Source organism: Xenopus tropicalis, chromosome 3 (assembly GCF_000004195.4).
Source record: "Xenopus tropicalis strain Nigerian chromosome 3, UCB_Xtro_10.0, whole genome shotgun sequence".
Taxonomy (NCBI): domain Eukaryota; kingdom Metazoa; phylum Chordata; class Amphibia; order Anura; family Pipidae; genus Xenopus; species Xenopus tropicalis.
Window position 1 is genome coordinate 42,193,177 of NC_030679.2, and position 13,044 is coordinate 42,206,220.

General features: G+C 37.7%; 1 protein-coding gene across 1 annotated transcript in view; it reads left to right on the forward strand.

The window, feature by feature from the left end:
- The window catches only part of drd1 (dopamine receptor D1), a 31,947-nt gene extending 22,470 nt beyond the window's left edge, over positions 1–9,477 (forward strand). Inside the window, exon 3 of the mRNA XM_018092205.2 lies at positions 7,286–9,477. Within this exon, the coding sequence (XP_017947694.2) occupies positions 7,724–9,079 (1,356 nt within the window). The 5' untranslated portion in view covers positions 7,286–7,723 and the 3' untranslated portion in view covers positions 9,080–9,477. The remainder of the gene's footprint in view (positions 1–7,285) is intronic.
- The last annotated feature ends 3,567 nt before the right edge of the window (positions 9,478–13,044 follow it).

A 13,044-nucleotide genomic window follows, 5' to 3' on the forward strand; every position in this document is an offset into this window, starting at 1 on the left:
GCCAAAATGGTGCAAAATATGTGCTGATGTAAAGGGTAAGTTACATCCTGAGGGAGAAAGCCTGAGGGTTTGCCCGACAAATCAGTATAGTTTGATCAAGCAGGATCATTCAGATATTAAATCAGATTTTGTTTTACCAGTATCTCAATTCAGCCCAATAAGAGCTTTTACTTACAATGCACAGTGGCGCCCCAACTACTACATGCCAGGCATTTTGTCGGGACTAGCCTATGTTGGCGCCTTAGATTGTTTTTTTGTATTCTCTGCCATTATGCTTAGAACTCTTCATGTCTCCGTGTAGTTCTGGAATTCCCTCTGGCTAATTTCTTGGTTACAGAGAATTGTTCTCTTAATTCTGCCTGCCCAAGTCTAGACTGACATCCTAGAGTTTTTGTTTTTTTACACTTGAGGGGTTAAAGTAACATATGAGGCTCCCATACAGGAACATTCATATTAGTGCGGCTACCCTTAGCTCTTTTATTTACTGTTCTCCTGACAAAAGTATGTCCCAAAAGAGTTTCTAGCCCTTTATCTCCCATAGTGCTGACATATTCAGCAGCACTTTCCTTATACAGTATTCATGCACTTTGATTTATAACAAACGCGAAAGAACAACAGGTCAACCAGTTTGACTGTGCATCATTTTACATGATTGTGGGGGATATTCTTTTTGAACATCAGATCAATAGACTATGCACATAGACATTAATTTCAATAAGGGGACACTGTGGAAACAGGAATGTTGTAGTTTATATATCTTGAAAATATGGGATGGCCAGGTCCCCTTTTATGGTCATACCCATTAGCTGCATAGTATGTTTTTGTGCAATGTACATTTTAGGGAAAATGATCTTTTTGCTTGACATTTCATTTCTTTATGTTTTTCATTGTTCAGATAAAGGCTAACATTTCATGATAATAAGAGCAGTGCTGGAAACTGTAGCACAAGCATGTACAGTAAAGTGAAATCAGTTGGTTCTGTGTAGTGGCATCTCTGTTACGCCATGCAGTAAGATCAATGGGTAGTTGAATTATAGCATATATAGTGAAATTAATTAATAATGGCATATATACTGTAATACACAGTGAGAAGTTTTTCTGGCATCTGAAGTACTTTATATTGTGAGATACATAGTTACCAGTACCTATTGTGCATACACAGTGTGATTAATGGTATATCATTTTAAACTGGATATTCATGGCTAATGGCATACAGTTTAAAATGAAAATGGCATACAGCACACTGTACAATGTGGATACTAGCATTTAAAGCACTTTATACCATACAAATAACAGTTACTGGCATCAGTTACTGGATAGCAGTGCCAGCTTATCATTTAGGGGCACATTTTCTAAAACTGTAACATTTCTCATTTTTTTATATTAAAATTCAAGTAAACTCGAATCCACAAATGTTTTATTTTACTAAACAGTCTGAACTAAAAAAGTATTTTTTTTTAGAAAAAACCAGCGTCAAAAATCTGAATTTTGAAGCAAGTAAAGGATCTTTCAGGAAAGGGAAGGGACATCTGCCATTGACTTGACTTCTACATGATCTGGGCAGATTTTTAGCCGTTTGGTCGCATTGTCTTGAAAGATTTGCAACTTTTTTCCCCCACAAATTTTAGTGCTACAAATCGGACTTAGTGTATCAGACTTCACATCCCCAGCCAAAACATGTTATCTCATTGGTGGCACAGAAGCATAGTAAATAGAATCAGTTTGGCAAAAAGGTTTTAATAACTCATTGCACTTGGATATAAAATGCTCCTACAAGGTGCCAAGGTTCAGCGAAGGAATCATGTGACTGGAATTTAAATTCAAATCTCCTAAGCCAGTGAGCCATCTATAATATGCTCATTTTGGTGCAATAACAATGCTCTTGGGCAGCCCATAGGGTAAAAGCATTTTGTTACATGAGACAGTGAAGGTCAGCTAGAACCTATTCTAGACTTATGAAGACTGAGACATTTTATATTCCCAGAATGTTAAGACATGAAAATATAACCCTTAAAAAGAGGACCAACCTAGGAAAGCCAGGACAGAGGGGATCCCTAATCAGTATTAACATATATAAATACAAATCATTCATATTGGTATAAAATGAATGTGATGACTGCCTTTATGACAAAAAATGGTTTAAAATCTAAAATATAACACTTGTCTTGGTTGTAGTGTAAGAATATACACACAGGCACATTTGTAAGCAATCATTCATATTGGATTGTCCTTTATTTGAAGCTAGAGGACATGATCACAAAATCTAAGCTGTAACGCTTCTGAGAGTATTGCTACTATACCAAAGGCTCAGTTAGGTCATTAGAGAGTAAACATGATTTCTACTTTATCAACCAATGCATTTGCCAAAGGCTTTTGCCTGAGTATTATAGCCGGTGTGTATTTGACATCTGCAGTGGGACGAATGATAAATGGAACATTTTTGGTCTGCTAGTGTTGCATTTTAAGTCCTTTGGATCATTTCTTTTAAAGGGATTCTGTCATGAGAAAACATGCTTTTAAAAAATTTATTAAATAATAGTGCTCTTTCAGCAGAATCCTGCACTGAAATCCTTTTTTCAAAAGAGCAAACAGATTTGTTAATATTTAATTTTGAAATTTGGCATGGGGCTAGACATGTTGCTAGTTTCTAAAGTACCCTCCACCATGTGACCTGTGCTCTGATAAACTTCAGTCACACTGCAAGTAGGAGTGATATCACCCCCCTCCTTTCCGCCCAGCAGCTGATCAGCAGAACAGTGGGAAGGGAACAAGTTAACAGCTCCATGGCACCTGTATTTGAAATGCTCTCATGCCCACCTAGTGGCTGATATAAGAATAATACTCAATAGTAAAAATCCATGTCTGGCTCAACCAAGTCATCACTCCTCCAGTTGGAGGGTAGAAGAAACAATAGGTTATCTGAAAGCAGTTCTGTTGCTGCCTCTTTCTGAAAGCCAAGGCACAATGCATTGAGATAGCTGCCTACACACCAATATTACAGCTAAAAAAATACATTTATTGGTTAGCAAATAAAATGTTAAATGGTAGAATGAATTGTTTGTAATGCACCCAGTATTATTTAGTAATATAAACTACACCATAAAAATTATGACAGAATTCCTTTGACATATTCATTAAGGACAATGAAATCAGTAAGAACAGTAGTATTTTTTGTGTTTGCTGCTAAAAGATATTTTACAGTTTCAGAGATCATCAGTCATGCAGGGGTTGATAAAAGCTACCAATTTGGTCTCGTCAGACAGGGGCCCCCAAAGTTACCAGGGGTGGCAAAAAGGCACTCCTGGAAAATGTACAGAAATAGATGCATTTTAGCTCTGCTAGTACAGAGAGAGCAATTGTGCTCTATGATCTAGCTATGCAGCCCCCCTGGACCCTCTCCGCCACAGGAAAGGTAATCGCTGTGGGGTTATATATAGGCACCAAGGGCTTGTGCCTAGGATGGAAGATTTATAATATAATCAATGATTTTTTTGTAACATATTTTTATTGTAGAATTAACAAGAACAAAATAACAATTTAGAATGTAAGGAGGTGGAAAATGTTGGTGCAAAGATAAGGAGAATTTTGTATGCTTAATATGTGTTCTGGTGAATTTGTTAAGTGTTATTGCTTTGTTTAGCCATTAGACAGTATAGTAACTTGGGTATAATTAAAATAGCTAAGTGTAATTTAGACCACTGGCCACCAGAGGGCAGTGCAGGCAGGACGATATAAAAGGAGCAGCCACACCCAGGTTCAGGGTCTTTGACAGGCGGGTGTAGATGAGTTAACACCTATCGACAGGAGGTGAGTCAGGACCTGGGACAGTAGGAGAGGAATAGTTAGTATAGTTATAGAATAGTTAGAAGGTTTGAGGGGTGTAATAGCGAGCACTAGGTGCACAAGGCAGCTAGGGTAGATAGAATGGGCAGCCTCTGCCCCAACCAGGAGAGAGGGGAACCAGGTTCCAACGGGCATCCCGTTAGCCAGGGAATCCAGCGTCAGTATAGAAGCAGCTAGGAGGAGTGTAAGAGGCTTCTGCCCGTAGATGAAAAGTCCTATCTGGAAAGAGTGCAGGGGTATCACTGAAGAGTACCGGACCACTAGAGAGAGAGTGGAGGTACTAGAGTGGATACCAGACCTCTAAAGTGGATAGGTGGGACTAGGTAGGACATGGTAACGGAATTGAAGAGATAATTAACCTAGCTATGCAGCTGGCCTAGGGACAGACTTGGAAGATGAATGATATATGTTTAAACTTTTATTTGATCAACTGCCTGCCTGAATGACTTGGTGACCATCACTTGTTAATAAAACGTTATCTGGACAAGTAAGAGTCTGTACATCTTTCTGTCTGGAGTCAAAAACGCCTAATAAAGGAAAGGGAGCTGCCCCCTTTAAGGAACTGTCTACTCGCACTACAAGAAGCTCTCAAGGTGGTAAAGCTTACAAAGATTTAACAACATTTAATATCAATAATCAATAATATAAGTCATGTGAGTTGCTGGAGTGCCTCTAAATCAGTATAGTGCCCTACTTCTGATTCAACTCCTTCATTACCAGCAAAATAGAAACCTATACTTGAGAGAATGTATATTCAACATACATTTTTCTATTAAAAAAAATAATAAAGAAAAAGAGATGAGGAGGAGGACAGAAGATAGAGAAACAAAGAGGGAAAGGTAATGGGAAGATAAAGTGGAAAGGACAGAAAAAAAGAGGAGGAAGGAATGATGAGGAGGAAAGATGATTAATTAATGATTAATAATGAGTCACTGGGGAATGGGATCTGTAGTGTTAAATGCAGTATCTAAATGCTGCTAAGTTTTCAGAACTGGGTGAAATTCAAGGTTAAACCTCATTGTGTGGGAGAACGTGAAATGGTAGTTGTGGGTTTTCCGATCCATGAAACTCCCATATAGCCCAAGTCTCTGTGTGTTGCAAGACTTCCGTGAAAATTCGCAGCAGAAAAATTCGGCTCATCACTAATCAGGAACCAGTCTCTTAGCTTGCCAGGCTTTAAGGGAGAAGGAAATTAATTTTGGCATTTTACTGCCAATAGATTCGCCACATTAGTGCCACCTAGAACACTATGTTTATTCTGCAGAAAGCATTACCATACCTGAGTAAACAGCCCTAGAAGCTTTCTCTGTTTGTTTAAGATTGCAGCTGCCATTTTAGCTTGGTCTTCCTAGCTTCCTGCTTGCAGCTCTAGCTGTTATAACTCAGATCACACATTCCTAAGGGTGGGGGTAGTGAGTTTTATGAATTCTTATAGGAGGGGGGAGCAGGAGAGGGGTGAGAGGAGAGAACTGAGCAGAATCTGGCCCCAGGAATGAAGGATTTTTCTGAGAGAGGAAGTCAGATACTGAAGAATGTGTTTACAAAAAAGGAGACAGGAAATCCTGTGTTTCTTTTGATAGAGGACTCAGTGCAGCTTTTCTGTGAGTGCTTATGGCTGTATTTACATAGACCTTTCTGATAAAGCTTACTTAGTTTTTACTTTTCCTTCTCCTTTAAAGTTATATTTATATAGATAAGGACCACTGATTATACCCCTAGAAAAATGAATAAAATAAAATCAATTGACTTTCTGATTTCTGGCCACTGACCTTAGAAACCAGATAGTATTGTAAATTTCAGATTCAAGAGAGGAATAGTAGAGGAACAGCTGCTAAGCCAAAACACACAAAATAATGATTCAGTTGCAAAATTGTTTTAACATATCACTTTCCATATCCAGTTTCCATAGTACTTAAAATTCACATGTTGAAATACCCCATTCATTTCCAGGCATATATTATTTTTTACTTATTATCTTTCTGTTTTGACCCACTCCTGTTCATCTTCCAGTCTATCATTGAAAAAACTGACTGCTAGGGCCAGTGGCACAAGTTCAAATTCCATTTTGAAGGCCTTCAGAACCAACCGCAAGAAACAAATCCGACTGTGATGTGATATTCTTTTATCATATTATTATATTTAAAAGATAAATGAAAGTGTGAATTTTGCCAAATGTTGAACATCTGCTCTACTAACAGGAGAAGCACACTAATTTAAGCAAATATTTTTTTATATTCATTTCCTAGAAATTAGGTCAGAGGACAATCTCTACATCATGCCTGCCTCTTACTTGAGTAAACAGAAGAACTCATTATTCATAGATTTCATGCTTCAGATTGCATAGTGCTAGGTTATAGTGATACGCACAGACTGAATTCTAGGCTAAAAATATTTGATCTTTAAGAAATGAACATGAAAATCCCTGCTTACCAATGTTAGAAGAGAAAACTGTGTAAATCGAATAAATCTTAAAGGGATACTATCATGATTTTTATGCTGTAGTTTTTATTACTAAATTACACTGTGTACATAATTCATTCTACCATTTAAAATTTTACTTTTGAACCAAAAGATGTGCTTATTTTTTTGTTATATTGGTATGAAAGAGCCAGCACTGCACAATGGAACTGCATATCGATAACTACTCCTACTCGGTGTAACTGGAGGCGTCATGGACAGACTTGGTTGTTTTACTATTGACTGCTATTGGGAGCATTTTTAGCAATGCAGGTATAAGGGAGCTGTAACCTTCCTATTGTTATGCTGATTGGCTGCTGGAGGGAAAGGGTGATATTACTCCAACCTGCAGCACAGCAATAAAGATGAATGAAGTTTATCAGAGCACAGGTCTCATGGCTGTGGGCACCTGGGACACTAAGAATATGTCTAGTCCCATGTCATATTTCAAAATTAAATATAAAAAAAATCTGTTTGCTCTTTTGAAAAATGAGTTTCAGTACAGTTTCAGTGGATGGATTAAAGGATCAGATTTGTTTTATAAATATATATTTCCCCCATGGCCAGAGTTTATGTGACAGTCCATACACTGAGGAGCGTTTTATCGGCACAAAGTCTAGTTATGTTGTTTTCCAATCATACAAACTGGAGAACTCTTTATGAGATACAGTTAGCATGCTCATCTAATTACTTTATATTCACAACTTACCAATTCTGGGTGATAGAACCATTCAGCAGGACATTAATGCAACAAAAATATATACTGCAATCTTCGTGCATTTGCAAATAGAGCTAAAGATGTGAATGCTGAAATAACTTCTCTTGTCACGTCATTTTAATGGGGATAAAAGCTGCATTATGGCACTTAAGAATTTCCTTTTGAATGAAAAATCAAGAATTTAGAATAGTGTAGGATGAATAAAGTTAGGGGGGGGGGTTGTTTCTTTGCAGTAACACTAAAATTTTCCCTATTTTCTACCTACAGCCTGAAACACTTGTCGTGAAGAGTTCTGAATCACTCCAAGAGGTTACCCCACTGAGCTGAATAAAAGGTGTGTAGCCTGGGATTCATTGGCAAAACATGCTGGGGAACAAGAAGAATGCTACCTACAGACCATTACAAATTCACGTACCAGTCCTGGGGACAAAGATCACCATAGTTCAATAAGAAATTTCACTTTACTTCTGCAATTTTGCACTTTATTTACAAAAAAAGCAAACACTATTGTAGTTGTCAAATGAGCGTATTTGATTCCTTGTTGGGACAAAATTAAATAAATTAAGCTAGTGTTTATTTAATCATCCTAATTTGGAATGAAAATTGGAATTGACTCCCCTGTTTCCTCCGAGGATTGTAGACCAGCAAATAATAGCAGATCTTGTACTCAAAGATCAATGCCATGAATTTCACTTGGAGAACGCAATGACATTAAATATAACAAGTATGGATGAAGACGTTTTACTTGCAGAAAGAGATTCATCTTTTCGAGTTCTTACAGGCTGTTTCCTTTCTGTATTAATTCTTTCAACTCTACTTGGTAACACCCTGGTCTGTGCAGCTGTCATCAGGTTTCGTCACCTTCGATCAAAAGTCACCAATTTCTTTGTCATTTCCTTAGCTGTATCTGACTTATTAGTCGCTGTCTTGGTTATGCCATGGAAAGCTGTTGCTGAAATTGCCGGATTTTGGCCCTTTGGTACTTTCTGCAATATCTGGGTTGCATTTGATATTATGTGTTCAACAGCTTCAATCTTGAACCTTTGCGTCATCAGTGTTGACCGCTATTGGGCCATCTCTAGTCCATTTAGATATGAAAGAAAAATGACACCAAAGGTAGCATTTATAATGATTAGTGTTGCGTGGACTTTGTCAATCCTAATATCTTTCATTCCTGTGCAGCTTAACTGGCACAAAGCAAAGACCACCAGTTTCTTTGATCTAAACATCACTTTACATGGTAGGACAATGGACAACTGCGACTCCAGTCTAAATAGGACATATGCAATATCCTCTTCCTTGATTAGCTTCTATATACCAGTGGCCATCATGATTGTAACCTACACGCGGATTTACAGAATAGCAGCCAAACAAATAAGGCGCATCTCAGCTTTAGAAAGGGCAGCAGTGCATGCCAAGAATTGTCAGAATAGCACTGGCAACAGGAACAGCCTTGACTGCCAGCAACCAGAAAGCTCATTAAAGACCTCTTTTAAAAGAGAAACAAAGGTTTTAAAAACATTATCAGTTATTATGGGAGTTTTTGTATGTTGCTGGCTGCCCTTTTTTATATTGAACTGCATAGTGCCATTTTGTGATCCCAGTCTAACCACAAGTGGAACAGAACCTTTCTGCATTAGTTCTACCACCTTTGATGTGTTTGTTTGGTTTGGGTGGGCAAATTCATCTTTAAATCCCATCATATATGCCTTTAATGCTGATTTCCGTAAAGCATTTTCAAACCTTCTAGGCTGCTACAGGCTCTGCCCTACATCAAACAACGTCATAGAAACTGTCAGCATTAATAACAATGGAGCTGTTGTCTACTCATGCCAGCAAGAGCCCAAAGGTTCAATACCAAACGAGTGCAATTTAGTTTACCTGATCCCACATGCAATTATTTGCCCCGAAGATGAAGTGCTGAAAAAAGAAGATGAAAGTGGCTTGTCTAAAAGCCTGGAGAAAATGTCTCCTGCATTTTCAGGGATTTTGGATTATGATGCGGATGTCTCACTAGAAAAGATAAACCCTATTACACAAAATGGGCAACCAAAAACCTGATTAAGCGTGTGGCAGGTTAACAGACAATAAACACCGGCTCTTACACAAACACCTGCTTGAGTAATTTTAAGTTCAACATTGAAGTAGCTTCTCTTTTTTTCAAGAATTCCAGTGTATTTTTTAAGTGTGCTTCTATTTGTGCTGTTCAGTGGAAAATATAAATAAAGTGAGGCCACTGTTCAAAGTTTAACATTGGAAATAATAATATTAAAAGAATGTGTTTTGGATTGTAGTTTATAATTTAAGAGGGTCAAGCAAAACCATCTTAAATAATGTGGTTACAAACAGCTTGGGGAACAGACTAATGGTTTCACCTTTGTGTCTAATGTACCTGAATGGATTGTACAGTATGTAAAATAAGTACATGCCTTTGTAATTCCATTTTGAAAAGCAACTGAGCCTTATAGTAGAAGTGAATATTTTTTTAACGGAGAGACCATTGTAAGCATAAACTTTGTTTATATATTATGTTAAATTGATATTTTTAAGAGATGTTTTAAAAAAGAAAAATATCTATAAAGATGTACCTTTACTTTAGTTTGTTTTATCAAACGTAGTTTGTGATTGTTGTCCAAAGTTTCACAGATACATGCAGTATAACTGATATTTAATGAATAACCAATCACTCCTCGCTCCATGTGTCAGCATCTGTGTTTACTTTTTGAAGTAGATTGTATCATAATGCAAGTCAGTAGCTTTATTATCAGCCGCATCTCATTAATGAAAATCTTTGATACATATATGTACAATATGGTGGAGTTTTGTTTTTAGGCTTGTCAGAAAAACGTGCAATCTTGCCAATGGGTAAAGCTTTGTGTGTACCTCCCAACCTTTCTGATTGGAAGATCTGGCAGCAATATATACGCAAAATGTCTGATTCAACAGGACATGCCATTTCCACTATAGTAAGAACAGGTGGTATTAAAAAGCTGCAAAATCAGTGTAAAGATTCTTTAAATACAGTTATCAGGCCAAACACTCATCTTCTTGCCATATAAAAGCAATCAACTTTTTGGGACCTTTAGATTCAATGCTCAATTTCTAGCTTGTTGGATCGTAATGAGGCTGCAGACATATTAATGCAAACTTTATGGTTTCTAACACCTAGGGCAGTGGTTCTCAACCTGTGGGTCGGGACCCCTTTGGGGGTCGAACAACCCTTTCACAGGGGTCGCCTAAGACCATCGGAAAACACATATTTCCAATGGTCTTAGGAACCTAGACACCGCTCCTCTGTGGTTAGGGGTCACCACAACATAAGGAACTGTATTAAAGGGTCCCGGCATTGAAGGTTGAGAACCACTGACCTAGGCCTAGGGGGAGATTTACTAATCCACGAATGGTCCGAAGGCGCCCGAATGCGTTTTTTTGTAATGATCGGTATTTTTGCGACTTTTTCGTCGCCATCGCGACTTTTTCGTATGTCCCGCGATTTTTTTGTCGCCGCCGCGACTTTTTCGTATATTTTCCTCTACTTTTTCGACGCCGTTGTGAAAAAATCGGATTGGTTTTTCTGCCGTTTACTATCAAAAACTATACTATTATATATATACTATTACTATACAAAAAAATCGCAACAGCGACGAAAAAGTCACGCAAAATACGATAAAGTCGTGACAGTGATAAAAAAGTTGCGACAAATATGAAAAATCGTGACGGCGATGAAAAAGTCGCAAAATTTTCGTTTCCAATACAATTTTTTCCCTCTCGGGATTTGGATTCGTGGATTAGTCCCCAAGTATCCAATAAAATATTAAAGACACATCTACGGATCACGAGTAGAGGAGAGATTTTTAAGGTGCAGCAAAAAAGTACAATATTCTAAGTTTATGGTTTTTGCCCTGACCCTACTGTTTGATAGCGTGCAGCTATAGTAATTTTATTGCAAGTGTAAGAGAACAAGAAAATGTACATTTTTATTTAATAAAGAACCATTTGTAGGTTTTTATTTAATGAGTTTTATTTATACCCTACAATGAACAGATGGATGGTGACTGTGCTATTCTCAAACAAGATGGAAGCATATTTGTCTATGTATGGGGCTTGGGGGCCAATTCAGCCAAACTTAAGACAAACACATCTTTGTGTACATGATGAGGCCAGTTTTAGTTATCACCTCCAAATTGTATGTAAAAACTACTGTACTGTAGAGATGTCCATTTTCTAAAAATATAATAAGCCAAAAAGTCTTTAAGTAGAAATGTATTTGCCCAACCTAGACATTAATTCTCACAGAGGAAGCTGTAAAATAAAAAAACAACATACATGTACAGAACAAACTACTAATAACTTCCTGTCATAAGCAAGACAGGAATAACCTACTCAAAATGTATATATGAATCCAACTTAAATAGACTATTGGCTGCCTACACAGCCTTCCGAACCTTCTTATATACATATAACATCCAAATATCTATTGTACTACAGGTATGGGATCCGTTATCTGGAAAACTGAAGTTCCAGATTACAGGAAGGCCATCTCCCATAGACTCCATTCTAAGCATATAATTCTAATTTTTAAAAAGAATTTTCTTTTTCTCTGTAATAATAAAACAGATCCCAGCTAAGATACAATAAATTCTTATTGGAATCAAAACAATCCTATTGGGTTTATTTAATGTTTAAATGATTTTTCAGTAGACAAAGTTTGGAGAGACAAATTACTTAAAGACCCCTTATCTGGAAAACCCCAGGTCCCGAGCATTCTGGATAATGGGTCCCATACCTGTACAAACATCTAGTGCAACTATTAAGGTACCATACATTTGCTTTAACCTTTATGCAAAATACTCTCAATGGCAATACAGGCGCTCACCTATCAAAGAAGGTATTAAACAAATCTACATAAAATTTACAAAGTATGTCATATAAATAAACAATCCCTTTAACTTTACATTATATCATACTACAGGTATGGGATACCATCTTCTATATACTTAATTGTAATCAAACAATTCAAATATAAAAAAAAATATTTTCTTTTTATCTGTAATAATAAAAATAACTTGTACTTGATCCTAACTAAGATGGAATTAATCCTTATTGGAGGCAATCCTGTTGGCTTTATTTAAAGGAGAAGGCAAGGTTAAATGCATGTAAGCTTTTTACATAGTTGCACGGGGTTAAAAATAGACCATCAAGTTCTACCCTTCCAAGTAGGCCCAGCATACACAGATCTATACTGACCTACTGTATCTATACACTCACATACATAAACTATTCATACAAACATCAATACTAACTGTAGATATTAGTATCACAATAGCCTTGGATATTCTGCTTGTTCAAGAACTCATCCAGGCCCCTCTTAAAGGCAGTATGTACATTCTCCTGGCGTAAGAGTGGTAGATGCACCTCTCAAGCTTATGTCACACGCTTGCGCTTAATAAGCGAGTTGTGACACCTGCCCTTTATGCATGTGTGTGCCCTAAAATGCCTATTCACACCAGGAGCTTCCTGCCAGTACAGGTGACTTAGCACTGCTCTGGGGTATACTTTGTGTAAAAAAAACAAAATGTTTCCTACTACTGAAGTGTGGGCTCTATTAGCCTACACCTCTGGTGGGGGAAATTATTTTTTAGTGAGGAGGGGGCCCTGTAGTGCTGAACTTACTTGATTAGTCGCCCCCCTGCTGTCAGTGAGCTGAACTGCTTATTTATCACTCAGGTTTACAGCGCAGGGATTGAATGGGTGAAGTTTGAACTTCCCCTCCAGCAGATCCAATCTCTATGTGGCTTTACCAGGACCTAACCTTCATTAACAAATGAGCAGTACTGAAAGCTGTGTAGTGGAAGGAAGAAACAGGCACTTGAGCTTCCACCCTCCCTTTCCAAGTTTGCAGCTCACTGACAGCAGGGGGGCCTGGCTAATCATGTAAGCCTCCCCCCTAAGACCCCAAAAACCCACCAGACCTGGGACAACTGTACTTACTGTCTACCCCTGATGACGGCCCTGATTCAGCTAGA